General features: G+C 51.4%; 1 protein-coding gene across 19 annotated transcripts in view; it reads right to left on the bottom strand.

Annotated features, from left to right (window-relative positions):
- Window positions 1–27,874, bottom strand: part of MSI2 (musashi RNA binding protein 2) — a 259,784-nt gene that overhangs the window by 51,834 nt on the left and 180,076 nt on the right. For all 19 annotated transcript variants that reach the window (XM_049803462.1, XM_049803455.1, XM_049803456.1 and 16 more), the window contains 2 exons: window positions 9,322–9,404; window positions 215–329 (listed from right to left, as the gene is read on the bottom strand). In XM_049803462.1, coding sequence (XP_049659419.1) covers window positions 215–329; window positions 9,322–9,404 — 198 coding nt within the window. The remainder of the gene's footprint in view (window positions 1–214; window positions 330–9,321; window positions 9,405–27,874) is intronic.

The raw sequence follows: 27,874 nt of genomic DNA, 5'->3' as shown, positions 1-27,874 counted from the left end.
TGCAAATTTTTATATTCCAGGAAGGGGGGGGGAGGGAGTTAATCATTTACCACAGACAGGATTATTTTCCCCACTCCACCCCTGCTAAAGTTTTAGACTCGCACCCACACAGGTGCAGGGATTTGCTCACCCCTACGGCTTAAGCATTCAGAAATCAGGGAGACAACATGGGAGCCGCTGGCTCCGGGGGACGTGTGGTGGCTACGGCACTTACCCAACATTCCCATCCCTAGCATAAAAGCGTCCATGGTATACGGTAATCCACGTGCCCTTCCTCTCGTCCCTGGTGGAAACATCACTTCTTTAGGTTGTGCTTTCTTACATTCTACCTATTGAGCAGAAACATGTACAAATGAGATGCAAATGAATTCCATGTAAATGTCAAATGCAGAACTGATCTACTTCAGGGGGGAGTTTTATTTTTAGCATTTGCCTCCCCACACCGCCTCCCCCTCAAAGGTGAACTTTAAGAATAGCGTAAACGTATTTAAAAGAGCAAATGTGTATGTCTCTTTAAACACACGTAGCAAAACCCCACTGGAAAGATGACAGAAATGCTGATTTAAGAAGTTGCCATGTTCCTGAAAGGAAAACCTGTGCTGCGTTCCCTCTCAATGGTACTCGCGGGCGTGGAATGAATGGAGGGAGGTCTCCAGCACAGCTCTATTGCAATCGATAACAGAAAATGACTCTCAGTGATCATTACAAAAAGCTCCTTTTAAAATAGGAATAAAGAATCAATATTTCTACCCAGCAGAAAATTTCTGTAAACCCTATTAATAAACGATCTGCATTCTTTCACTTCCAGTTACTCCTGCTGCCTTTTGAAGTTGCTTAATGCCACTTGAACCACACGGCGAGTCTCCACCGACGCCTTGTGAGAAGTGGTGAGCCAGCCCGGCCGGCAGTGGGACGCCCAGGACCCCAGGACCCCCAGCCACACTGCCGGGTGCTCGTTCCCAGCCTCTTTTGGGATAGGAAAAGGGAGAAATAAAGCACTTTTCCACATTTTCTAGCTGCAGCATTACCAACTCGCCCCCCCCCCCGCCCCCAGCAGACTGCCCCTGCACTCCCCTCCGTGCTGGCCCTACAGCTGTGCCGGTAAGCTGGTTTGGGGCAAACCAGAGTTATCCCAACGCATTTCTGTGGCTCTACACCTTAGTCCACGCTCTGAGCAACAGGAAAATGTGCAGACACGCAGTGCAGCCCTGGACGGGGAAGCCCCAAGCCGCCGTCTGCCCCACCTGTACGGTTTGCAGGATGAGAATCGCTGGTCTAAGGCCAAAGGTCTCGGGCTGAATCCAGAGTTGTGAGCTTTATGCCTCTGACTTTGTTCTTCAACCAGTTCCTCAATCCTCTCTGCACATTTACGCTCCCCCCAGCCCTCTCCCGGCCAGACCGGAGCGGGAGCAGGGGATGCCGCAAGCTGGGGCCGTGCTCCCGACAGACGCGATGGCACGGCCACGGGCAGCCCCGCTGCCCTCGACCCTCCTGTCCCGGCCGTGGCACCCCCAGCCCGCGGGCAGGGGCTCGGGAGCGGGGCTGCTGGTCGCGGAGGGTCGGATCCAAGCAGGGTCGCGTCTCCCACATCGCCTCCGGCACTCGCGCAAGGGGGCAAAGGTGGGCGCAGGCAGCCACCCCAGGCAAACCCGGGGATGTAGGATAATACGGGCTAAACATCTCGGTGCCTAATAGCCTGATCGGTGACTGTGTATTCATTGTCTTATGAAAACCAACTGCCTGTTCCTAGGCAACCCGATCAGCGAAAATTTCAGGTTTATACAATTTTCATTTAGGTAACATAAAGGTTAACTGACTGTAATGGGAGTATTTTAAACAAAACCACCTACTCCTCCCTTTCTGCCGCAAACCTCCGCAGACCGTATTTACTTTGCTTGCTTGCAACACTTCCCGAAGCTACAATGCTCAGACGCTGCCAATGCTGTCAAAACACGCTCTTCTTGCAAACAAGCTGCCCCGAACCAGTGAAGTTGGGAGTGAAAAGTCTCCTGGAGTTCAACTTCTGCCACTTTTCTGCCAAGAAGCATTTGAGTCCTTGCAGGAGGCAGCCGGAGAAGGGCAGAGAGGGACTGGGACAGCTGGAGCGGGGAGGCGTGCGTGCAGAGCCCGGACAGCCCTGCGCAAGGGAAATGGGGAAAACGGGCAAGCAGGAGCAAGAGCAAGAGAGGTGTTGAAGAGACCCGCTGTCCAGACATCCCAAAACTCGAGCGCTGCCGCAACGGGGCCAGCGATTCCCTCCGTCTCCTCTTCAGTGCTGTCGGGGCAGCGAGTCTGGGAGAGAAACATCCCACGGAGAGCTGCGGCGAGGACCGGTGTGTGTCCTCCAGCCGGGGCCACCGACCTCCACGCACCCTGTCCCTTGCACACCCCTGCACACCCTTGCACAACCCCGCACACCCTTGCACACCCACAGACTCCCGCAGGCACGTGTGCCACTGAGCGCGTGATGGAGAGCCCCCCACTGCCTCGCAGGGTTTCTGGGCCCTGATATTAAGGCAAAAAGAGAAAGAAAAGGAAACGGGAAACTTCCCATCACTGAATTTGTCAGGTGGGTGCTCGCACACTGAGGTGCCGCTGTCAGAGCAGGGCTGGGGATGAGGACAGCGCAGGATACCTGTGCCCACCGGTGCCCATCGCTGCCCTGCGGGGACGAAGCTTTCAGAGCTTCCCAAGGAGGCTTAAGCCTGAACCTTGACGGTAGGTTTCAGCCTAATTGGGCTGTGTGCCCCCCCCGAAACCTCAGTGCCCCCAAAAAGCCCCAAAGCCGGCAGCCTGCTGCTACCTCCCCTCTCCATCAACCGCCCAAGGGACACGGCGAGCTCGAAACGCCGAGCGCCAGCACCAGCCTCCCTCCCCGCCGCCCCGCACAACAGCTCCGCAATATCCTCTGAAACTGTCCTTCGCTTATTTTTAATCAGAGGGGCATTTAACAGGAGTATGCCAATCTAATTTCTCCAGCAAAACGACCGGGGGTGAGCACCAGAAGTGTGTCATCTCATTTCGCAACCGCGTTTTTCGGGTTCGCCACCACTCCAAATGTCACGGTGGCATTGGTTACACCTCGCGGCCGCTGGTGCTGCAAACAGTCAGGATGATAAAAACAATCTAGCCTGGCTCGACGGACAATTAACAGGAAAATGAAGTTTGGATTAGCACCGTTAGAAACAATAACCCAGTAATTAGCTTCTGCAACCACAAAACAGCCTACCGCTGCTCTCTGAAAGACTAGCGTAATTTATGATTTTCACAGCTCACGAGGATATAAAGGGAATGGCAGTGAGCTGCAAAGAAGTTTTAACTGGGATTTAAAGGGGAAGAAAAAGTCACCAGTAGGAAAGAAAAATAATTCCTAAGCCTTTGTAAACAAATATACCCCATATTGAGGGCAAAAATATTCTCCGTTATCCAGCAGACACTCTTTCCCCTGGGAGGGATGACATGCGAAATAGAGGATGAGGAGCCCCGGCCCTGCTCCGCCATCCCTCAGGAAGGGGCTGTGCGACCCCGGCGCCGGCAGCACGCCTCGGGTAGGTTTTTACACTCCCCATTCACCAACGTCAGGCCTCGAGGTGCTCTTGGCTGGTGCCTCATCGCCAACAGAGGCAGCAAAAGTGGAAAAAAAAAGGGGCCAGGCTGCTTTTCTGCAAGAAGCCAGCCCACTCCTCCATGGGGAACGGGATGGAGATGGCCATAACCATCCTGCAGCCACGGTTACCGCGAGGGTAAAACCCTGGAGGCAGCAGGGACGTCACACGTGTGCCGGCAAAGCGGGACGCGCAACGGGGCTTCTCCAAGAGGGAATATATCTGGATTTACGAGTCAGTGCTCAGCTCTGTACCGAATCACCCCCAAGAGCCCGCCCGATGAGGGTACTTTGTACATAAATCTGGATCTTGCACAAACTTTCAGTTCAGTATTTCTGTGCATCTTAATAATTTCCAGATTTTTTCCACCTCCCCTGTATGAGGGATGTGCTTCACTTTCAGCAGCCTAACAAAGAAAGTTTTAACTCTAAGGCAAAAAAAAAAAAAAAAAAGGCAGGGAAACTAAAATTCAGTATTTTTGTTTAGTCTACTTTGGAGAATTAACATTACACTGGGGTACTCTTGGGTCAAGCTGAGCAGTCAAAGCCACTAGAACCCAGGATGGCTGAGATGGGGAGTGAAAAGCCTCTTATACCCAGCGCAACAAAACAGGCTGTCAGCTCTCAGCACCAGGATGTCTCAAAAAACCCATGGCTAACAGCTTTCCAGGGAAACCAGGGCTATTTTGAGGAGAGCAGAATGCGCACATATTCACAATGCACAAACCCCCATTTTACCACCCAAAGACAAGGCAACTTTGTCTTGCCAGCAACGTGCGATTCACAGTTAGTTGAGATTCGATTACCTTGGGGACGCCATGTCGTTCATGCCACGGCAAGCCAAAACTATCGCTCCTCTAACAGAGAAATCTGTATTCACCCCGTCCTGCTGCCACGGCAGGGCTACACCAGGCAACAGAAGAAAGGTTATAGGCATATTTTAAAAATGCATTAGATCATTGACAAAGGTGGGGTGGGGCAGTGGGATGGCGTGTCCTCAGACCCTAAGAGGAAAAGTTAGCAGCTACGGGTGAGCAGAGGAGTCTGCCAGAGTTTCTTGCAATTCATCCATTCAGTTTGCCCCCCCAAACACCTGCTGACACCCAGGGTTGGGCAACTCCTTCTTGTCCTGGAGAACCCAGCCACCCCTGGAGACCCTGGCAAGGGCAGCGTCACTGTAACGACTCACGAGCAACGTCATTTAAAGCACATTGGAGACAACGCTCTAGGAATGCATCCGACCTGCAAGCGGTCTGCAGTGTCCTTCAGCTGACAGATGGGGTGTACAACACTACCGCACCTTCAGCCTCTTCCTAGCACCGGTGACACCTTGCGTACCTGCCGGCCCAGCACCATCCTGCACGGGGTCCTATCACCCTCACTGCAATGAACGCCCTGCAGAGAACCTGTCACCATGACCATCGGCCTCTTCGCACGACAGTTCACACCAGTGCCCAGACATGCTCTCCCACAACAACCCGCCACGCGTCAGGCTCCAGCTCTACAAGCTGGTAGTGATCCTACAGTAGGAAACAAGGAGCAGCAACGCTCTCCCGTGACCTGCTGACAACCAGACCTCCCATGGGCAGGCACGCTTTTAGCCTTGGTGCCCGCATGCCCCATTCATGACGACAGCTCGCTTTTGGTGAGTCCTACAAATGCGTCAAGTGAAGGGACAACCTCAACTGCAACGAGTTTCCCTGGGATTGCAGTAAGGTCCTCGAACTGGAGCTGCCACATTTAATTTGTGGCCACTGGAGGTTGTTTCTTAACTCTCTGGTTATTTGCTTTGAGTGTAAAATGAGGGTTAATGCCCCCATGGAGGGCTGGGAGCGGTGAGGGAATGGCAAGGTGCGATGAGCTCGTGGGCTTTGCAGACTGGGGACAAAAGCATCAGAACGTGCTTACAGCACTAAAACCGTTTGCTCACAAGGGAGAAGGGTGATTTCTGGATCCAGATCAAGCACATGCCCACAAGCAAACCTCTCACGTCCTATAACTTTCCCCTTTGTCCCTTGACGTGCCTTCTGGGCAAGCCGATGCCACATCTCATCTTCAGCCCTCCAGCCACTCCCTGACCCAGATGCTTTGCACGCAGAGATGGCAGAGTCAATTTGGTCAAGCCTCCCCAAAGACATCTGCTCCAGAACCAGCTACCTACAGCACCCCAAACGCCTGCAGCCCAGGGTCATGCCTGTAAACAGCCGAGCAGCACGACATGCATCCCCCCAACACAGCCAGCAAACCCGTTGCCACCACCAGTAAGACACCAACTGGAGAGGCAGCAGGATCATGCATGAGGCCCAACACCACATCTGGGGCTTGACCTCTGCTTTCCATGACATCCAACTGGCAAAGGACCCAGCGGCTTCCCAAAATGTCTGCGCAAGGTTGGAGGTGGTTTGTTGGTTGCGCGTCGTGTTTCCTCTGCTCCCCGTTGCTGCGTGGACCTTGGGCACCGGTGGTCTCGTGCTCCCTCCTGCCTTCTGCATGTGGTGCACAATTTAGTCTTTCTAGGGATGGAGGTGCCTTAGACTACAAGCTATTTGGATGAAAACCCAAAGGCACGTGGTGTGTGATACACACATCTAAAACGCCACCACGCAGCGAAGGCTGCCAGTCCAGGGAGAAGCCTGAAGAGTGCTGATACACTAAAAAACCCACAACAAAAAACCCACAAAATCCCACCATGAGAGAGAGAAACAGCCACAGCGCTGTTATGTGCTATGCAGCGTCAAAGTCTATTTTAAAACAGCCTAACATTTTTGTCAGCTGCTCCAGAGTCTGACTTGAGATCCTGACTTCAGTGCAAAGCGCCCGGGCCAAGCTCAGCTCATCGCACCGCTCGCCGGCACTAGTCCCACCGTACCTGTGATGTGAATGACTCTATCACACTGGGATCTAAGGGAAAATAAATTACTCCATCACATTTCTTTTGCACCCCCTTAGAAAACCAGGTTTCTCTTTGCAAAGCAGCCTGCTCATGTCAAAGGAACAGTATTCTGGGGTTTGGGTTTTATTTGATCCCCCCCGCAATGTTTGGAGAGCATCTTTGGCCTCCCACGTAAATTCCAAGTTTCATTTATTAAATACCTCACTGGCATTTTCTTTTCACTTTCCCACTGCTCGTTTAATATTACATTTGACATTCTAAGCTTTACGGATGGCAACAGAAGCAGAATGGGTGGGCTAAAAATAGCCTACCAGGGAGACGGGAGGCTAGAAATAGGCTCGTGAACAACAGCAGCCCCGTACCCTTTGCCTGCCCCCACGCTTTGGGAAATGACACCATTCGGGAGATGAGAAAGAGCGAGCTCAGGGTGAGCCGTGGATGTCCCAGCCGAGCAGCCCGGGGATGGGGACAGGGATGATGGGGACAGAGATGATGGGCACAGGGACGGGGAAAGGGATGGGATATCCCTGCCCCAGCTCACGGAGCAGCTGCAAACCCCGTCGTCTCGAGCTGGGGCTGCAAGAACCCATCCCCTTCGCAGCTCAGCGCTAGAGGGGGAGATCTTAAAAACGAAGCAGGAGCGGTCAGTCTCCGAGGGTGCTGCGGAAAGTATGTCCGCACGTAACCCGGACCCCCAGCCGGCTGTGTGTCACCTCCAGCCATCTGCACCAGCTCACTGTCACACACGCGTGCACAAGCTCTCCTGCCCCTGCATGGGTTTGGTAATTAATCTGCAGACGCATCAGCAATACGATGAGTCAGTCCCAAGACAGGATCATGTCTCATCTCCTCCCTCGTAGTCTGCCTTTAAAATTAGTGCTGTAGAAGGAGTGAAAAGAAGAGAATGCTCAAAGCATCGTGACACCCGGATCATGCCCCAAGCAGGCACAGAGAGCCGGGAGGAATATCTTTTAATTATCCGCAACAACAAAACACCAACAGCCTACACTGTTTCTTTTGCTCTTTGTGATGTTCCTCGAGCGTTTTCACCCTGTCCCATCCTCCACGTTCCCTGCACTGCTGTTACCTTCCTGCGCAGCCTTTCATCTGGGAAGAAATCCTCCCAACAGCTCTCCCACCACTCCTCCCCTAGCAGGGGTCTGCCAACACCTGGGTAAGATTTTTACAGCGCACGAGTGCAGATTCCCGCTATGAAGCGCCAAACAAAGCGCTCTGCCCTGCTGCTGGCACTGGTTTTGCCGGGATGCACTGGCACCCCGCTGCTCCTTCCAGCCTACATCCAGCACCTCACCAGGGCAATACTGGGCAGCGCGGAGCTGCTCCAGAGAAAAACCTCTTGTGTGAAATAGCTAAACCTACGGAGCATGACATGACACGCGCTCACCCGGATGAAGCGGTAGGAAAATCACTGTAGCTCTTCCCTCCCAACTGACAATCTTACCTAAATTTACGTTCCAAGTGTTTCTAATTTGTTGCTGGGTCTGTCGTTCGGATGCTGGAGTGGGGGTGGTTGGGGTTCGTTCTTTTTGTTTTGTTTTAGTGCAGATTAATCAGCATTTACTAACTATAGACAGGGGAACGAGCTCACCCCCCCCAACCCACACGTATTTCAGGCGAGGTATCGCCGGTGGCAGGCAGGAGACCCCTGAAGCAGGAGGCGGCTGGGGAAGCGGCGAGATGCTCGGACAGCGCAGAGGCAAAGCCTGCAGCACCCATCCGAGATGGATCGAGAGGCTTCGCGCCGGGCAAGGGGAACTGCCCCAGCCCTGCCCTGGCCTGCCATCCCACCACTCAGTTTGCCAAGGGGACCCTTACTTTTATTTCAGATGCATATTGCAGTGAGGAACAATATGAGGAATATTATTTCAGTGCCCTGGGAAAAATTAGCAAGTCAAATATTGAATCAGGCCTCCAGCATATGCCAAGGAGATTGCTTTGATCTTATCCACACTAAAAGCTCTATTATTGAATTTAAAGTCTGTGAACACGTATCAGACCAATATACAATGCATATCTGAATACACATTTGAGAAGCAAAGGATGTTTTGACAAAGGGAAAAAGAATATTTTAGTTGAAAGTATCTAAGTTACTGCATCAATTGAAATACAAATGCCCATTTTCATCTGGCTCAGTGGCTTTACTGACAGGGCAACCTGCAACCTGAGACTTGACTGTCATTTAGGAGAAACTTCACCCAGGTCTGGCTCCTGGGTAGGGCCTGGGTGGAAAGCGATTGCGGCTCGATGGCAGAGAGCCATGACTTCCCGGGGGACATGGTCCAGCAGGCAGCAGCAACGTCAGAGCAGTTATCAGGACTCGGGAGCTCGACCAGAACGGCTATTTTGGGAGCACAGTCTGTAATGGCTATTCCAGTCCACTTCCCTCCTGAAAAGCCCCAACGCAGCCGTTCAGCGGCTGCCACGGCTCTTCCCAAGAGCCGGCAGGCAGGAGGAGGGCTTCTCCAAGGCGGGTCGAGAAGCTGAGCAGGTCTATGCACACCATCGTCGGCCCTTTGCCTTCCCACACCGAAACGTGCTCCGGGGCGGCTGCCTGAGCCTGCAGACAACACCTGCGCTCCTGGGGGGACAGACACCCGTCCTGCTGGAAGGGGGACAGGAGCAGGGTCCAAGCAAGCCGTGCTCCTGTTCCCACGACGCCTGCGCCGGGTACGCTGTGCCCAGCACCCAATTAACCTCACCGCGAAGGTTGTCCCAAAGGGCCACCACCCAGGCACCGCACACGCCTGCGACAAAGGGCGAGAGCTCGCTGCCACCGACGCGCTGCGGAACAGAAACGACTTACCATTTTATTATTGATTTCGTGGAAATGAATTTCACAGACTTTTTCCACCACGTCTTCATTTTCAAAAGTTACGAAGCCAAATCCTATTTAATAAAGAAACAGAAAGGGGAGGGGGAGAGGAAAACATTAGTGAAGTTAAACAATTTCATTTTAATAAAGCATCGCTTAGCCACGGGGACTTTGGAAAACTTTCATAAAAATATGCACGTGTAAATACACCTGCTGTCTATGGAGCTCTTGCTGAACTTATTACAGACTAACGGAGGGAAGAAGCGTTGTCTCGGGGAAAATTAATACGGTTCTGTTCCAGCTCTTCCATAGGATTTAATGGAGAATTAAAACCTCCTTATGGATTTTTTGATCCATCCTGCAGAATTTAATGGATAGTTACACCCCAGTTACATGATGGCTCAGAAAGTACAATAAGGCCGTATTTTCTTTTACACCTTATAGGTTTTTTAAGAGCAATCTCTACAAAACCCAATTATATTTCTATGGAACCATATTGATTTTATCTCTTGTTTAATTCCACGGGACTTCTCCATTAGAGCTGACTCATTACACGACCCCAAAAAATAAAAAATCTGGGAAGACAGAAGATGATTCCTCATTCACCCCCGGCGAGGCAAAAAATACCAATGCCTCCCCAAATGTGCAGCAGCACTCTCTGTTTCCATTCACTTTGAGCAAACAGCAAACATCCCCGCTGCTGCGTGCCGGGGCCGGCGGCGCAGCCACCGCAGCTCCGTCCCACGCGGATGCAGCCGGCCCCGCGGGTCAGCCGGGCTCCGGAGGTGGTTATTTGTCCCTTTCTTCCTGAATTACTTCCTCTAATACCTCATCAGGACATCCTGAGGCCTCCCAGAAACCATTACGTTTAAGGCCTCTGATCTAATCATTCCTCTCTTCTCTGCTGCTGCTTCAAAGGAGCCGTGGATTTGGGCTGGTTTAGGGTCGTTTGATGCCTGCTGCCTGCCTGTAGCTGTACACTGTATTTGCTCTGCTGGGGCCACGCTAAAGAAATCTGGCAGCCCACCACAGCTATACACAGTCATGTTCCCTGCTCCTTCCTTAAAAAAAATAAAAATCAAACTAACAAACAAAAACCAATCTAATGTGCTACATTTCTGGCAAAGGCTTGATGAGTCAAAATCAACACCAATTAAGCTAATGAAATCTTAAAAAAATTAACAACAGGGTGAACTTCATCTCCCAAACTGCACTGAACGCTGCTGGACTCGGCGCTGGTGGAACGGCATGTGATGTCTTCGTCACCCCGGGCTCCCAGCCAAACGAGCCGGAGCCGGGGCATCCCCGGCAGCAGCCTTCGCCCTGGCTGGGGCGGCGGGGGAAAGAAGAGGGAGAGGAAACCAACGCTGCCCGGTGTTATTTTCCATGAATAGTTTTGCCCAGTGAGCATCCTTCTGCTCAGCCATGCGCGGCATTAAAGCAGTTTTGTCTTTGCTGACTCCGGGACGCAGCTCCCGTCTGCCACCGGCAGCGTGTCCGTCTGTCCCAGCCCCCTGGCTGTTTGGGAATACAGCGGTGAAGCCTCGTCTCCAGCCCGCTTTGCTACTGACATTTCCCATCTGCAGCCAGCAGCCTCCAGTGCCGAGCCTGCTCCCGCTCCGGCAGCGGCGAGTGCCGTGGTGGGGTCACCCCGACCCGCTCCCCCTGCCCGACCCAGTGCTCCCAGCAAGCGCCCGGCCGTTTCTGCGCTGGGATCCCAAACCAATACTTCATCGTTTCAAACACACGCTAGATCCGCTTTGATGGGGCGCAGCGGAAAATATTGCAACTCTGCCGGGGTTTCGGCAGCCCACAGGTACAAGATACGTTTTGCAGGCTACGGTACTTGAAGCTGTAAAGGGCATTTCGAGGCGAGGTCTGAGCAGCTCCCAGACGGCTTGTTTGGGAATGCACAGTGCGCGTAGCAGTGGGGAATGCTCCCATCCCTCTTTGGAGCCTCTTCTTGGGGGACAAACCACCAGAAAGGGTTTCTAGGCCTCCTCCAAGGCATAACACATCATCCGACAGCACATCAGACTCAAGCCCCGCGCTCAGAACACTATTTTACTTTGCACTTAAAGCATGTAGCAGCTTGAAGTATTTTACTTAACTCAAGTCTTTCATTTGCCTTCTAAATTACTCCATTTAAATCTACCTTAAACAGACCTGTAGTTAGAACTAAAATTTTTGTGGTTAACTGGCTGAATACGGCATCCCAGGAATCCCGGAGCATGCTGCGTTGGGCAATTACCGGAGCTGGGAGCAGCGCGCCGCCGGGGACTAGCTCTGCCCAGCGCAATGAGACGGCCAGTCCGGGTCTATAAGTCATTAATTGTTTGAGCACCAGCAACATCTTCATCATTAGTAACTCATTAGTGAGTACTGCAGTTGAGGATTTCTCTTTCAACTTTTGTCAGGTCTCACTGCCAGGATGGAGGAGAGAGAGGGAATTTAGAGGAGATTAGCCTTAATATGCATAGCACCGCGAGAAAGCCCACTGCAGTCATTACACATTTGGACTTGGAAACAAGTTTCCCATTCTCGTCCCACGCCATATGGCTTAAACACAGGTTTATCAAGAAATTATTTGTCTGATTAAATCAGATAGCCACCCAGCTTTCTGCATTTACAGATTTTATAACAAGAATAAAATAACAATCCATAGGTGTCAACACTCATTTGCAGGTTTTAGAAGATCTACGCCACTTAGCACAGGCCGGTCGAGCTGGCTTGGCAAGAAAAACCAGACGTGATTGGGTCTGTAAGAAAAGCCACCACCATCCTTTATTCCCTCCTCTCTGGAGCTGGCAGATGGGCGGGGGGCTCGCAGGTTCAGGCCCAGAGCCCACGCGGGGCGCTCGGTCCGTAGCTGAAGGCTCACAATATTTTACCTTTACAGTTACCGACATCTTTAACTGATTGGGAAGCAGCCTGAGGATTTTAATCTGGACACATACGGGCCCTTAAAATCCATAGGATGCTACTGAAGAGAAGCTGTCGCTCCTTAACGGAACAATCCCCGAGAGATCGTATGCTCCAGAATTAAAAACTCCACAAAAGTGACGGGTAATGGGTCCTTTTTTTGTTACACTTTTTGAATATCAGATCCCAACTTTTAATAGTTGCACACACACAAAACTATTACAGCATGCATGCCTTATTAGTTAGCATAATGAATACATGCTCATTTTTAAATTACCAAAACTCTCAGAAACCTTCCTGGACTAAATAGACAATTATTTCTTCTGAGAGGTACTAAGAGTCAACAAAAAAATGGTTCTCGGAAAGTGTATGAAAAAGATTAACACAAAACAAAGAAGGCTGTTTAAAATGGTGACATAAATAGGATTCCGGTTGTCAAGGAGCACACATTTTAAAATGAAATTATACCGCATCCTTCTGAATGAAGCTATTATTGGAAGCTAACAAGCTCTATTTAAGAGATAAGCATTTAACAGAGTCAAACGGTTGGGTTTTTTTATTCAAATGAATAAAACTGAATATTCATTTGAATAATCTTTTCTGTAAAAGAAAAGACAAAGAAGAGGGAAAAAATAAAGTAAGAGGCAAACAGATGCCCCCAAACGAGAGGCTCCGAGCCAAGCGCGATCACTAAAGGAAGCCGAGACACGTATTCACGACCTTCAGGTGAAAAAACCCTCCTTTAGCATCTGCTCGGAGAAAGGAGTCATTTCACTCTATTCATCTGCTGGTTAATGGGCACTGACAGGCACCGAAACGATGCGCGAGGATCTCCCAGAGCCCCGGCGGCTGGGAGCGAGCCTGCGCCGGGAAGGGAGAGGGTTTGCTCTGCTTGGGGAAAGGGCAGGCGTCCGCACGCGCGCGGAGCTCCGGCTAATTACCAGGAACGCCTGGGCAAAGGCAGGAGATGGAGCAATCTGCATCGGCTAATCAGAGGCTAAAATGTTTGGGGGTCAATTACCAGGGGATGCAGCTGCCTTCAGCTGAAGTAAAAGCAGTGGAAGGTACTCGGTGCTGCTGCGGACCGGGTCCCTTTCGGGATCGCTGGCTGACAGAACGGTGCTTTTTTAACAGTGACTCACGAGAGGGGATTTTTTCACTAGGAACCAGATACAAGTGTATTATTCACAGGGGAGGGAAGATCTGGCGCAATACCTTTCTTAGCGCGAGACAAGATCGTCTCGAGTACCCAAATAACCCGAAGTTCCCCTGGAAACCTTTCCGATGAGCCTGCAGATGCCAGCCCAGACGTTTGACGTCCGGCGGCACAGGACGCATCCTCCGGCACACCTTCGTTACACCGAAAAGCCTCCTTCGATCCAGAGCCTGGTTCAGCCGAGAAAGCTGCCCAGGCCTGTGGGTGGACGGCAAAGCAGAGCTCAGCTGCGGCACTTTCTGCCATGGTATTCCAGAAATAAGAGAAACACTGTTCAGAGAAAGTGGCTGAAACCATTAAAAGATAAAAATAATTTTAAAAAAATCGGTAGAAGCCATAAATAATATTAAGAAGCCCTATGGAAGATACCAAACGTCAGTGCTCCTGTGTTCTGCGTTTTGTTTTTTTCACACTCAAACCAACTATATTTCACACCTTTGTCGTCACTTGAGAGGTTTTATGTCAACCTCAGTAAAATATAGCCGAGCTGACGACACCATTGCTATGAAATATATCTACTTTCTCTTGCTGGTTGGCAGCAACTTTTCCACAGCCTGAGTTTTATCTGCGTGCACAGTGATATATATTGCAGCTGCGTTTGCACACACAGAGGACGTCACCCGTCAGTAGAACTACACGAAAGCAGCTCACCGGGTTAAAGGTCTCGCTCTTTCAAGCCTCTGCACGCTCTAAAACAAGGAAAACAAGGCGATTGCATCCCGCGCCAGAAAGGTTAAACCTAGACGAACGCTGGGCTTAGCCCCTGGAGGGCTCCCACGGGCAAACCGGGACCCCCCGCCGCAGCGGGGTCCCCCACGGCCAAGGCAGCGCCAGGGGTGCCAGCACCTCCATCGCTAGCTCGCGGACCGGCACCCGAGCCAAAACCGCCTTCGCCGGAGGTGCGGGCACCGCTGCTCCGCCAAGAGGCTCTTCAGCCACCAGGAGAGACGCTCCGGTGGGCGAAGGCACTGGGAGGAGACTCGGAGGAGCCCGTTTCAACTCCCCGGCCGTCTCGGGGCCAGCCGAGGATGAGGAGGGAGGCACTTCATCTCGTCTGCATCTGCAGTGCTCCTCTTCGCCCAAGCTGCGTCCGTGTTGTCCGGTTAGACTGCAGGGTCTTTGCAGCTGGGACTGCCTCTTACTGCATTTACAGCACGCCAAAGCGCTCCTGAAAGGGTTCTGGGAAGTAAGTCATCACCGAGGCTCTTTTGTGCCTGCACAATAATCCCAAAGACCAAGCGCAGGAGACAAGAGCACAGAGAGGAGAAGGGGAAGAGATTTACATGGTCCACATCATACCAATAAGCGATGCGGGCTCTGCTTAAATCTCACTCCTGCTGCTAGGCAAGAATAACCCGGCGGTCGCCTGCTGGTGCTCTCATTAATGCAGGATCAGTCTCCTCTTACACACGTAACACGCTCCCACGGCACCGTCCTGCTCCAGACTCCCAAGCCGGCCGGCACGGTGCGAGCCCCGGGTCCCTGCGGTCCCACCGGCCCCCGGAGCGGGCGCTGCCTGACAAACGGCTGCGCTGACGGATGGGGATATCCAGCCTGACACCCGCCGCAGCACACGGCATCGTAATGAGGCAATATTAGTTCAGGCCGCGTTCCCCTTTTGTGTCAGGTCTCGGTACCTGATCTGCTCATTCGTGTTTGCTTCACGCCTCTTCTCTTCTCCCCGTATTTAAGTTACTTAAGCTTTGAAACAGAGAAAGGTCCGGTCCTGCTGTGGTATTATTTATGCACCTGCTTTCTTGTTTATACCGATAGTTTTGGCAGCTGGTCCTGTAAACTGTAATAAAATGCCTTTCAAAAAGTAAAAAAAAATTAAAAATGAAGAAATGTGACCAGACAAGCCAGGCATAATAACATTAAAGCCCGTGTCAATTAATTTTTCCTCTTCTTGATAAACGAGCCCCATTCCATCCATTAATAATGAAGGAAGAAACAAGAAAAGTTGACACTAGTTTAATTTATTTTCTCAACTTGCCTGGTCATATTTCTCCCTGTTGCAAAGCTTTCTGGTGCTGCTGGGAATTGCAAGTGGCTCCCACACAGTCGATGCATAGATTGGTGTGAATCAATACCGCTCTACTTTATTCACACATCCCTTGTAATCAGAGGGGAAAAAGTTACTTAGTAAGCTACCACGCATCCCAGACTGCCAAGCTACCTTATAAAAATAATAATAATAATAATGATGATAGTAAACCTGCGAGGGAGGAGCGGAAAGGGGCACATGAAACCAAGTCCTGCAATCGCTGTCACCGAATCTCGTCTTTACAGACAAACAGAATGAACCGAGCGGAGGGGCTGGGACATTTTAATTGCTCAGACAGTGAACCACGGATGTTTCTAACTTCTTGCTGTCTGCAAAGGTAATTCAAGTCATTACCCTGAGAGTCTGGGAAGGGGGACCTGTGGGTTTAATCCTGCCTCTGGGAAAAGCCATTCTTTCGTTAGCACCAGAACCCAACAGCCAGGACTTGAAAACATCGCCCTGACTTTACCGCCTTCTTGCTTAAATCTTCCTTGTGGTCCAGGTCCCACGTTTCTTCTCCTGCCACTTTCTAGTCCCTTCCTCAGAGTCTTCATCTGACTTACTGCAACTCAGCTCGTTAAAGCTGAAGATCATCTAGGATAAAAGCCGTCAATTCTAACTTGTTGTTTCCTGTTATTCCAATTTCCTGTGCTGCAAACACACGGAAGGAGAGGTTTCGGTTTCCAAACAAGTAACTCTCTCCGGATTCACAGACCACAGCCGCAGTCAGAGGCGCACACTGCTCAGGTTTTGCCTCCTTCGGTACGGTTAGGGAGGTTAGGGAAGAGCGATGACCACACCTGAAGGGACCGCCTGAAGGGACCTCCTGCTCCACGGAGAACAAGACCTCAGCCCGCCCTCCTGATAACCAGACCGGGAGAGGGATGCACCAGGAGATGGAAGGGGAAAGAGAAGGTTAACACCTATGGTCTAGGATAGAAAATATTACCCTCATTTAACTGTAAAGTGGGCTCTCTAGCAGTGCTTCTGTGAATGACGCTCATCAAGACAGATGATTAGCCTGCACATCCATTTAGTGTTTATGTGCATCTTGGGTGGGTATGGAAAAGAGTCAGGTTCTCCTGGCAGGCACAGGCAGGTATTACTGCTGTTTAAAGTGTCAATATATACTCCATGACATGAGAGTAAATTCTCAAAATTAAATCAGCAGACAACTGCCTTAGATCAAAAACCTCCATACAAGGTGCTAGCGTTTCAATACCAGCGCGGCAGGAGAGCAAAGAGCTGAGGTCAGCCACGCAGCTGGATAAAGGGCACCAGCGAGATACTCCTTTGCTTTTGTTCTGGAAAGCTGCAAGGCTCAGGCTCCTTGCTCTGTCCTCCCACGACTGCGTGGCATTTACAAAGGGAGCATCGCTCAAAAAAAAAAAAAAAAAAAAAAATAAATAAAAAGGCACCTTAGGCTGAGCAGCCGCTGTGCCACATAGCAGCCTGCCGCTCTGAACAGGCGAAAACCCACCCAAACGGGTTTTGGGGAATGATTTTCCCCGGAGCCAGGATGCCGGTTCCGGCCAAAGCCCTCGCGGTCGCAGGGAGCGCCGGTGCCGGGCTGCGCGGCTGCGGCAGGGGAACCCCACCACGTGTCACAGGCCGTGCTAATGTAAGCGGTACCTGAACTTTTCGTAATAAATTTTTCATAACAACAAATCTTCATTAAAATTTCATTCTATTAGCATTCTGAAATCAAACCAAAGCGCTGAGTACATAATGACTGAAACGCACGCTACGCAGCAACTTACTAAATGCCAGTTTTATCACATTGTTAATTAACAGAAACCATTAATGCATTCACAGATCATTTAGAAGCATTAGCGGTGACCTAAGAAAAATTGCATGTACGTGCGATACACTTGCGTCTGCATTTTTTGCATCTGAATTTTCTACACGGGAGGCCCCAAAGTTTGCTCCCGACTCAGGTCCTCTCTGTTGGAGACATCATGTCTCAACGGGTGCATTTTTGTCAGCAGCTCGAGAATTAAAGCATCGGGCTGAAATACGAGATACTGCAGGAGCAAGTTATCTCAGGCAGCGTTTGCTTTTCCGTCAGTATTTAACTCCAGCTCCTCCTGCGCTGGGGAGCAGACCCACCCTTGCTCCTCACAGCTTTTCACTGCTCCCTTCCGTGCAGGTATGGACTTCCAGCTCTCTAACGAGTCGATGGTACAAAAACGATGGGAGTGCAGCTGGGTGGGGGAAGCATGGCATAGCCTGACAGATTTCTCTTTCCTATCAAAGAAGAAAACCCCAACCACTCCTAAAATCCAATTAACCCGTCTACAACCAGAACGGGAACCTCGTCCTTCAAGCGAACGCTTCTGCCCGTTCGTTAGCGAGACCTGCAGCACGCAGAGCCAGGGACAAACCTCAGCGCTGATTTCCACCCCCCAAACGAGCGCCCCGCAGCCCCTCGCCGTGCCACGAGGCAAGCCGAGGCTATCGCCGCTCCCGCGCCGCTCGCCACCTCTCCTGCGGCCGAAGGGCGCAGACCTGCCCGCGGCGGACCCCGGTCCCCTGCCCCTGCCCGCCAGCCCCGCGTGGCAGAGGACAAGCGGAGCAGCGGCGGTTCTCGGCAGCAAAGGCAGGGACGGAATGGAGGGCCATCGCTCCCCGGGTCCAGCTAACCCGGTTAGGCTCCCCCGTCAGAAAAGCCAGCTGCTCCTAATGCGACGGCAGTAGCGGCTGCCCGCCCAGCGCACAGTCCTGCCATCTTTATCTGTTTGCCTACAGGCGTCAAATACTCTCTGCCTGTCAATTCTTCCACAGTTTATTACCAAATTTCTAAAATATTACATTTTTTATTATATCCAAATTCACTTTATTGCATTTGACAATACAGATAATCACATACCATATGCTCTAATGTTTTGAAACCGATGCATGTTGACAGCAGTTTTTATTCATGATGCATAATTCTATCCAGGGCTGACAAAGGCAGCGCAGCACCGAGCCTGGTGTTGCGGTTTTGTTGTTGGGGGGATCCTTTTTTCCATTTCCTTTTCTTCATTTTAACAACAGATTTACAATAGTGGGAGGAAAGATGCTTTGCCTTCAGTAGAAATAGGAAATTGGCTGAAAAGATGGGCTTATCAGAGAGATGTCTTCAAAATATTAATAACAGGTGGGGGTTGGTTATTATAATTACTTGCATTTGAAACTTGCAGCTAATGGGGTTAGGGAAGCATGACGGCTCATCCGTGAGCGAGCAGAGGCTGGGGTGGCTCGGCGGGCGCGAGGCTGGACCCCTGCTCCCGCACACCTCCCCGCCTGCCCGCGGTCTCCGAAACCAGCTCCTCTTCCCGAGGGAGATGGTGGGAAGGGCAACGCGCGCATGCCTGGCGTGTCCTGGGGTGGCCAGGGGACGGTCCCCACGCGAAGGAGACACCTGAGCGAGCACTACCTAAAAGACTCTGAAAGCCATGGTTTCTCCAAAACAACGCATCAACAGGGCAAAGCCCGACAGCCTTCGTTTAAACCCCGTTGACTTGAAAAAGATGTGAAATCCAACACGTGTTCGAGAGCTCTCCCGAACGGGGTCGTCCGTTCCCACCTCCACGAGCAGCCGAGCCGAAGGGCCGTCGAGACCGAGCAAACGCTCAGTTCCTCGTTAAGCCGCTGGAAGAGGAAAAGCCCGAGCAAACCCCAACTCCCAACCACGGTGCTCGGGCAATAGATTCAACAACTTGAAAGATGGCAATGCCGTGCAAACCAAACAGGATGCTATGTCTAAATTAAGCTGTAATGACCTGCTCTGAGGTCTTTATTAGCCAGGTAATGATCATTTAAGAGGAGGTTACTATCTTGAGCCAAGGGCACCTAATACCATTACTGAACTTGTTAAAACCTGCCAAGCAAGTAATTATTTCTAACATTATTTCTTTTTCTCTTAACACAGCTTTCTACCTTTCCCCTTGCGGTGCTCAGCCGTAAATCACGGGCGCTGGCGATCACGCACACTCCGTCGCCTTTCCCCGGGAGGCTGAATTTAGCTCCCGCTCACCACGAGTGGGCTGAATACAAGACAAACACCCCACAAGAATAAAAAGCGTGCTTTGAAAAACTCCGTGACGGGCCACAGCACAGCAGAAGCATGGAGCAGGTAGTGGTCTTCACAGCCTGGTGGCGTCAAAGAGCTGGTGGCCTTTGGAAATCGTTTGCAGCTGGCATCTGACGAGATGCCACTTGGCGCCGCGTGCGATTCCTGTGCTGCGCGGACCACCAGCATTTTGGCCGTGAAGAGAGGGGCTTAAACAACACTCCAGCCCTTATGGATTTTGGTGAGAAAAACAGCGGCTTCGGAGCCCACGTGGGAGCCTGGGGAGAGCTCACGTGGGGACGAGCTGCCCGGAGCTACCGCTTCCCCGAGCCAAGAGCTATCAGGTAGCGAGGCCCAGGGCAGATCTGCCACTGACTCTGAGAAGGACAAAACATTGAGACGTTTTCCTACTTGCCCTAGTTATGCCCCCCAAGGCAACTCCCTTCAGCCCTACAGAGGCTCGCATAAGGAAGAGAAAAAAGAAAAAAAAAAAAAAAAGAAAAAACCCAAAGCAAGCACACAGCCGCTCTACAACATTGCAAAAAACTCCACCGCAGGCTCGCACACGTCTCGATCCGCCGGCCAAGCGCAGAGCGGGGTCCCGCGGGCTGATCCCCGCCGCCCGCAGCCGCGGTGGGTCTGCCGAGGAATCGCCCCCGGCGCAGAGGGAGGGAGAGGCTCTGGCGCCCGTTCCCGGCGACCCGGGCTGGAAAGGAGTTGAGGTGGCCACGTTTTACAGTAACCCAGCGTGGACAATATTATGAATGACACCAGCAAGCTGCCAGCTCAGGAACTCATTACTGTCAAGGTACAACATGGCTGGCTGCCAGGCCCCCAGCTTTCACACTCGCTATGCCAGAACATCCACACACAATTTAATTGCATTATAATTTCAAAAGTGCTTTTCAAACTGGAAAAAGGCATTCACTGATTAACCAGCGAAGAGCAAAATTGTTTATGAAATTGAATACAAAAAGCTACAGAAATGTAATTGGGTTGTTCTAGCACCTAATTTTCAAGCCATTTTCCCACTTATTTAATCACGAGATACAAAAGGAACTAGTGAATTGACTTCATACTAATTAGATTACTCCCCGCGATACTCCAGGCCTATATTCCAACTGGTTGATAGCGCTGCTTTAAAATGAAACAAAAAATGTAGCAACAGCTTGTCTGGGGCCATAACGCATTTGTTTCCCATCAACCCTCTCTTACTGGAGGGCTATAAAATCCAGGCCAAGTTCTCCCTAACCTGCTGTAGCTAGTCACCCAGAAATCGCTAACTTTCTCAGGAAGGAATGAGAAACGCTTGCCAAACGATCCCGGCTGCTCCCCGGCGCACGGCCGAGGCGGGGGTGACAGCCCGGAGCTCCCCGCGGCGCTGAGCATCACCAGCCGCCCCGGGTGGGCGAGCCGGCATCCCGGGGCTATCCCTGCGAAGCAAGCGGAGATGGTGCAGATGATGGAGTAGGAAAGGGTGCCGGAGCTGGCCGGGATGCGCTGTCCTCCCCGGGGACAGACACTTGGGTTCCCTGAGCAGGGAAGAGCCGGTGAAGGGGGGCTCTGCTCTCGCCGTTAGGTTGCTCCCACTGACGGGCGCAGGAAAACCCCAACACGCAGAGCTGAACTCTGGGTCTGGCCAAGGGGGAGAACGTCCCTTCTAAAGCCGCTGTGGAATTACCGCCAAGAATATCTAAGCCGTTTTAAAAATGTGGTGCAGGGTCATCTCTTGATAGAAAACTTTAGTAAATTTGCTGGCAGCGAACCAAGGGAGCGACAGGGGAAGTTGTGCACAAAGACTTTTTTTGCACCCTATTTTCCTCTCCTCCCCAACCACGCAAGAAGCACCCAGCGTGGGAAGAGCCCAGCCCTGCCTGGCGCTCACCAAAAGCCAGGGAAAAACGGGCTCCGGCAAAAGGAGTCGGGGAGAGGCAGGGGCTGAGAGAGTCGTGCACGAACTGTCCTGTGCACCGACCGCACGGTCACCTCTTCAGGGCGGCCACCCCCTCCCTGAGCTTCTGCAAGGCTAGCAGGAGCTGTAGGCACTTTATTGTATTTTAAATCAAGTCACGACATTAACAGGAACGTTTTAGTGAGTCTCTGGTTTACTAAAGACCGCTATTTGGAAGATACATATACGCACACGTACGCTCCTTCAGAGCGTACGCTTGCAGAAGTTTCTTTAAAGCTGCCCGAGACCCACTCTGCATCTGATACAATCTGCTCACAGCTTTTTCACTAATTTTAAATTTTATTAGGTGCAACATAATTGATTATATAATCAAATGTAGAATGTACATTATCAAGATATTGTAGCACTTCACAGGCCATTTAATCAGCATATCTGGGACTGTGCCAAAATGAATTAGCTTGCATTAAATTTCAAGTACATATTATTGGTTGTATTTGTCTCCATGTTTAAGCAGGCGCTTGCTCTTACAGAAGAAATCTGAAGTCCTTCAATTATAGAAATAGATTATTAAAAAAATGGAAGTATGCTTTCCCAGAGTTGTTTCTTCTGTGATAAAGAGCCCAGAAAAGCTCACTCCCTTCCAAAAAAATCACTGTGATTGACCACGGGAGCAGAAGTTTTTAGTATTTATCAACTTTGCAAAAGTAGAGCATAAAACCGTGAAGTGCCTTTGTATTTTGAGGAAGCAGTTAGCAAACGCAGCAAAAACAGAGACTGGTAACAGCACGAGGAATGGGACGGTTTCTACGCCAGTACAGCGGTAGCTCTGCTGGTGGTGAAAGAAGAGAAAACCAGAGCATCCACAGCACTGCACGCTTGCTGTGACCTTGCGAAGGGCTCTGCACCCCTACCCACCCCGCATTCCCAGCGGGACACGCCGGAGCCCTGCTACCCTCCGCGTGCCTCCGAGCGAGGAAGATGCCGTCACCCTCCTCCTCACCCCTGAGAAACGGAGCTGGAGGCAGAGCTCGTGCAGACGGAGGAGACGTCCCTGGGATGGCCCCAAGCAAGGAGAGCCCTTCTCACCGCGCCGGCCCTTGCTCCACGGGTGGGCAGAGGGGGGGACGATGGGTGCCCACCTGCAAGGGGGGCATTTGCCGGTGCCTTGTGGGGAGGCCGGGAGGGGTAAACCCCCAGCTTGCCCCCGTCGCTTGTCGTCAATGGTCCAGTTTCAGGCTCTTTGACCAGATAACCTGCCACCCAAAGGCACCGGTAAACCAGTGTCCCCTGGCGTGGATACACCCCGGGTTTGGCGATGGGGCCACGGTTCACCACCGCCCTGGTAAGGCAGCGCCTGCCGAGCCTGGCAGACCCTGCTCAGTTCCCGTGCCCTTGGAGCCGACCAGTCCCTCCAGACAAAAACCAGGGATTTCCGCGTGATTTCAGCAAGCGGAGGAGAAGCGCGAGGCAGCCCCATGGCAAAGGAACAAAGCCAAAACCTGCCACCGCCACTACTCCTCTCCCAACGCACCAGCCAAACCCAGAACCTTCTCCTTGTTCCTTCCTCCAAAATTTAATTACCATCGCCGGAGAGTTCAGGGGCGCAGCAGCTGCCAGAGGCGCCCCGAGAGAAATGACGTGTCTACAGAATTGACTTCGCAGGGGGAAATTTTTCAAGCGGTTGAGAAGCTGCGCTCAAGGTGACTCCTGCCTACCTGGTTACTGCAGCAGCGTCGTGACAGCTCAGGGCTGGGGGGGACAGACCCGCTGTGCCAGGCAGGTGCCCCCCCAAAACACACGCTGTCCCCGGGCTCACCGGCTGCCAGCGGAGGTTACAAAGTCCTCCTTCCGAAACTACGGAGGATGTAACGCAAAGCGAAGGACACTTTACTGTGAACACGCAGGCGTCTTTCCTCTTATTAACACACAAGCATCAGCGAAGATAAATGGGGAAGCGAAAGGCCGCGCTTTACCACGGGCACGCTCCGAAAGCGGGCTTCGGTGATGCTGCTGGCAGCTGTCGCTGCGATCCCCACGCAGAGCACCCGGCCAGGGCTGCGCTGCGGCAGGGATGTCCCCCTCCCCACTGGTCCTGCACTGGGAGGGGGGACAGGAGAGCCAGCGTGAGACCGGTACAGCCCCAAAATCACAGCCTGTAACAGCTCGATGCTCCTCCGAACCGCCGTGGGAACCGCCAACACAAAGCTCACGTAAACGAGCAGGCAAGGACACGTTTCTACAGACTGCACCTCCGTGGAGGGACCCTCACTGCAAAACGTCCCCAACCTTCATCAATCTGTTTTTCACAGCTGTGGCATCTCACCTCCAGGTCAAATGTTGCAGCATGCAAAAACTGATGAAATACTCGACGGTGCGCTTTCTTACAAGTCTGCAGTCTGCACGGATGTTCTACCCACCCTGGTTGCATCCCAAAGCGCTGCAAGCCCTGGTCGGGAAGGGGAGCGTGGACTCTCCGTTGCCCTGCTGAGTCCACATACCATAATGCGAAGGAATAAAGAATTAGGCATCAAACAACAAAAAAACTATTCAAGGAATTGAAGTAAATACTGACTGGGGTCAAGGGAAATACCAGCAAAAATGAGAAGCTTAGCCTCAGGTTAAAAGAATCCCTTTGAGCTGTGCAGTATGACCCCTCCAGGCTATAGCTTCAGGCAGCACACAACATTCTTGGACATTATTAATATCCTTGGCCAGGACTCCATCCCTGCTGCTCATGCACCGTATCAGTATTTGCCTAAGCAAACAACATATACTACTGTGAGAAAGAGTGTCTGACTATGACAGATGCTTTGAATACATGCACCATTTGTTCCTCTGGATACACATGTAAAGAGCAAAGTATTTGCTGAGCTGTTCCTGGACACCAGCTCCCACCACCGAGGAGAGGTCAGCACGCTGCAGTCTGGCTGAGGGGGTGCGAGGTACAGCCTCAAACATCCCTGCAAATGCTGAAATACCCAAGTTTTCCCCCCATGTGCATAGGTTAGGAACAACAAAAAAGTTCAGACCCCTCTGGTGTGCCGTTCCCAGGAAAGCTCTGATCAGAAGAAATAGGGGAGAGGGGGGAAATCGCCCTTTTTTAACATACGCTCAAAGTCTGCTTTTTTCTTCAAGACCACAGGCAAAGAGAGATAACATCAATTGCTGCAGTACATAAATGCTTACCAGAGCGAACAGGTTCAGGTTTAGCATGCACTTCAAGCAAATGATGAATTACATTAAGATAATCACTTTCTTACATATATACTTAGAGTTGGTATATGGGGGAGAAGCCCTCATCAATTACATTAACGTCATTTAGAAATTCATGTCAGCTTTTACTTGACAATTGAGAATCGCCTGTAGACTTAACTGATAGGGATTTGTCCCAAAGGCACCTTTAAGGTACAAGAAAGCGCCGGGCAGCTGTGCAGAGGGTGGCTTTCCTCCCTGGCTGTCAGCGACCGCACCGAGTGACGTTTCATTTCTCTGCCGCGCCGAAAGCGCAGGCATCTCTGTGGGGTGACAATCTGTTGAGAGCCGAGACCACGTAAATACGATTGAATCGGCGGCATTAGCAGCGTCTGCAAAGCAGGCAGGGTAGCTCCTCAGGACTCACATGAACAATGCTCACCTGTTTACTTCTCCGAGCGCCGGCAACCTTATTTTTCCCTTTTCTTTTTCCCTGGCAATGTCTGTATCAAAAGGAGACAGACTTCTCTGAAAGACCCTGTGGTCAATTTGCCGGGCCCTTTATTGCAGAAAGCCGGGCTTTGATTTCAATGGCACTACACTTTTTTTTTAAAGGCACTATATAAAGAAGAAATCTTCAATCACTGTATATAGACTCTTTTCTTTCCCAGTAAGCCAGATGCAACCTGCTGTGGAAATGCACTGTTTAGAAGTGGAAGGCAGGCGAGCAAAGGGCTGTAACGAGCACCTTACATCTGAAGGAAAACAAAGGCCACATAATAAGGCCCTCCAAAAGAATTGACAAATAAATAAAAACATTACATAGTACACGCACTCACAGAATTAAAACTCCGTACGTTCCCCGAGGCTGAAAAACGTACTCTTCTGCCAAGTCAATGCAGCCTAAACGCAACTTCGCTCTCGTGTTTTGGGGGTTTTGTTGGTTTTGTTTGGTTGGGTTTTTTTAAGAATGTTACAAACCAAAGGACATTTCTGGAAGCATCCGCTGCCGCACGCGCCTGAGCCTCCTCTCGGGCTCCCCTAACCAGAGGTAGAGCGCTGCACCGCACGAGCCTTTTTACTCAGCGAAACTTGCGGACGCGATGCCTTCGCCAGGGCCCGTTCCCACCTCCCCGCGGGGACGACCTCTCCGGCCGTCCCCAGGTCCACTGCCCGTCGGCCTCGCAGGACCCTTCCCGCGCACCCCAAAGGGGGCTTCAGAAGAGCTCAGGCTCTCTGCCCCCTCCCTGCTGGGCTGGCAGGTTATTTCTGCAAGCTCTCTACGCACCGGACCCACTCCTCAGCCCTTCCTGCTGCTGGAGGAGGGTATATACAAGGTCTTGCAAGGAGGTTCCCTTAGCTAGCGTTATCGAACGCAGCACAGGATCCCAGCCACCTCGTGCTGGTGGCCGTCGCAGCATCTCCTCATCAACGCCACGGACACTCTCAGCCCCAGCATCCATCCAGACTCCTCTCCTGAAACAGGGCAAACAGCTTTGTTTTTACAATAATAGTTCCAGATAGTCGGGAGTCATCAAATTTTACATATTTCCAGGGGGCAAAGGCTGACAGTGGCCATTAAAATATATGTATCTACAAATTTTTAATACAGCATATATATTTTTTTATACGGCAGACACACTTACCCTGACATCTGTTCACATGGAAAACCCAAAGCCAGTACCGAGACACTAAGGAAAGCTCCATTCACACACAGAGCAGAACTGATTTTATGTCTCTGCTCATCCTCTTCTGTCTTCCCCGCTCCCCGTCTCCGCATGGACGGGAAATTGCATCTCGGAGGAACCAAGCGCGAGGCCTCGGGCCACGGCGGGTGCAGTCGCTGTATGAGCAGCGACCACGCACGTCTGACCAGCTTGCAATCACACTCCAGTGACCTGACACAAGCCCAGTGCCATCATCTTTGCCTAACCTGATCTGCACTCTATTAAATTGCGGATGCTTTTGCTTTTTCAGCTGTCTCGCAGAAACAGCACGGACAGGGCAAGTACACATCGCCTCAGCCTTGCTGGAGAAGAGGAGCTAATCCATTTACTGGAATCGTTTGTTGATATGACCAATCTCCTGTTGAAGTGACCAGAGTAAACCTAACATATCTTAATCATTTTTTCCACTGTTGGAAGCCAGGCACAAAAAAAAAAAAGCCAAGAGCGTATTTTGGGAGCACTGTTGGAAAGATCCCATTGTTCTTTGCCACATCAACAAAAGCAGTTTTGCTGTTTGATAGTATAAAGTGTTCAAGAACCAGATGCAACAAAAGAGCAGAATCACCCTGGGAAAGAAAACTTTTAATAGGGACCACACAGAGCCGAACAGCTCTATAAAACGGATCTGCTGGTAATGGAAAAGGAAAACAAGACTCAGACAGGCACATTGCAGGCAGAAAATCCAGAGCCCTTTGCTAATAATCACGTCTACAATTTCAGTATGCTTTCTAACGTTCCTCAGATACAGTGGATGCTTTCCTTCCTCTGCAGCTGCTTTTCGAGACCATGCACAGACAGATGAGGCAGAAGAGAGGTACTTTCCTTGCTGAGCATCGGACCTCAAATGACCACGCTTTTGTCACCACTGGGTGCCTTATGGCCATCCTCTAACCTCCACGACAGACCACTCGGCATAGCTAGAGCCGAGTCATGCCCGGTGGCGGACGGTTCCCTTGAAGTTTGCTCCCCTCCGCCTCCCCACTGCCCCGATTCAAGCGCAACCACCTTCCTGAGGACGGCTGCTCTGCTGAGCCCCGGGATGCCGGGGAATCACACGCTGGAAGACGGGCCAACCCTACACCTACGGACTGATGGGTTTCTGCCAAAGCTCCCCTGAGAAGAGCGGGCCATGCTGCTTTTTCATCTGCCACCTTCAGAGGTGACCTTCTCCAGCAGCCTCCCTCCTGTTCAAATTCATCCAAGCCCAGTTCCCAGGTGCATACGCCCAGCAGTACTTTATTAAAAGCTTTCTTCTCCTCCTTGCATTTTTGGTGACATTGTTTTATGGATTTCCCCACGCGCTCAACCTTTGTTCAAGCCATTGGGGAAAACGCTGAAATCTTTATGCTTAAAAACAAAAGCGCCACGAACAGCAGTCACAGGCAAAGGAAAAGGTGAACTAATTATACACAGCAGAGCGTTCCCTGAAGTGTTTTCACAGCCTGGGTGCTACCGGCCCAGACCTCGAGCTACCGCC

The sequence above is a fragment of the Accipiter gentilis genome, chromosome 6, assembly GCF_929443795.1.
Source record: "Accipiter gentilis chromosome 6, bAccGen1.1, whole genome shotgun sequence".
Classification (NCBI taxonomy): domain Eukaryota; kingdom Metazoa; phylum Chordata; class Aves; order Accipitriformes; family Accipitridae; genus Astur; species Astur gentilis.
This window is presented reverse-complemented; position numbering and strand designations above follow the sequence as displayed.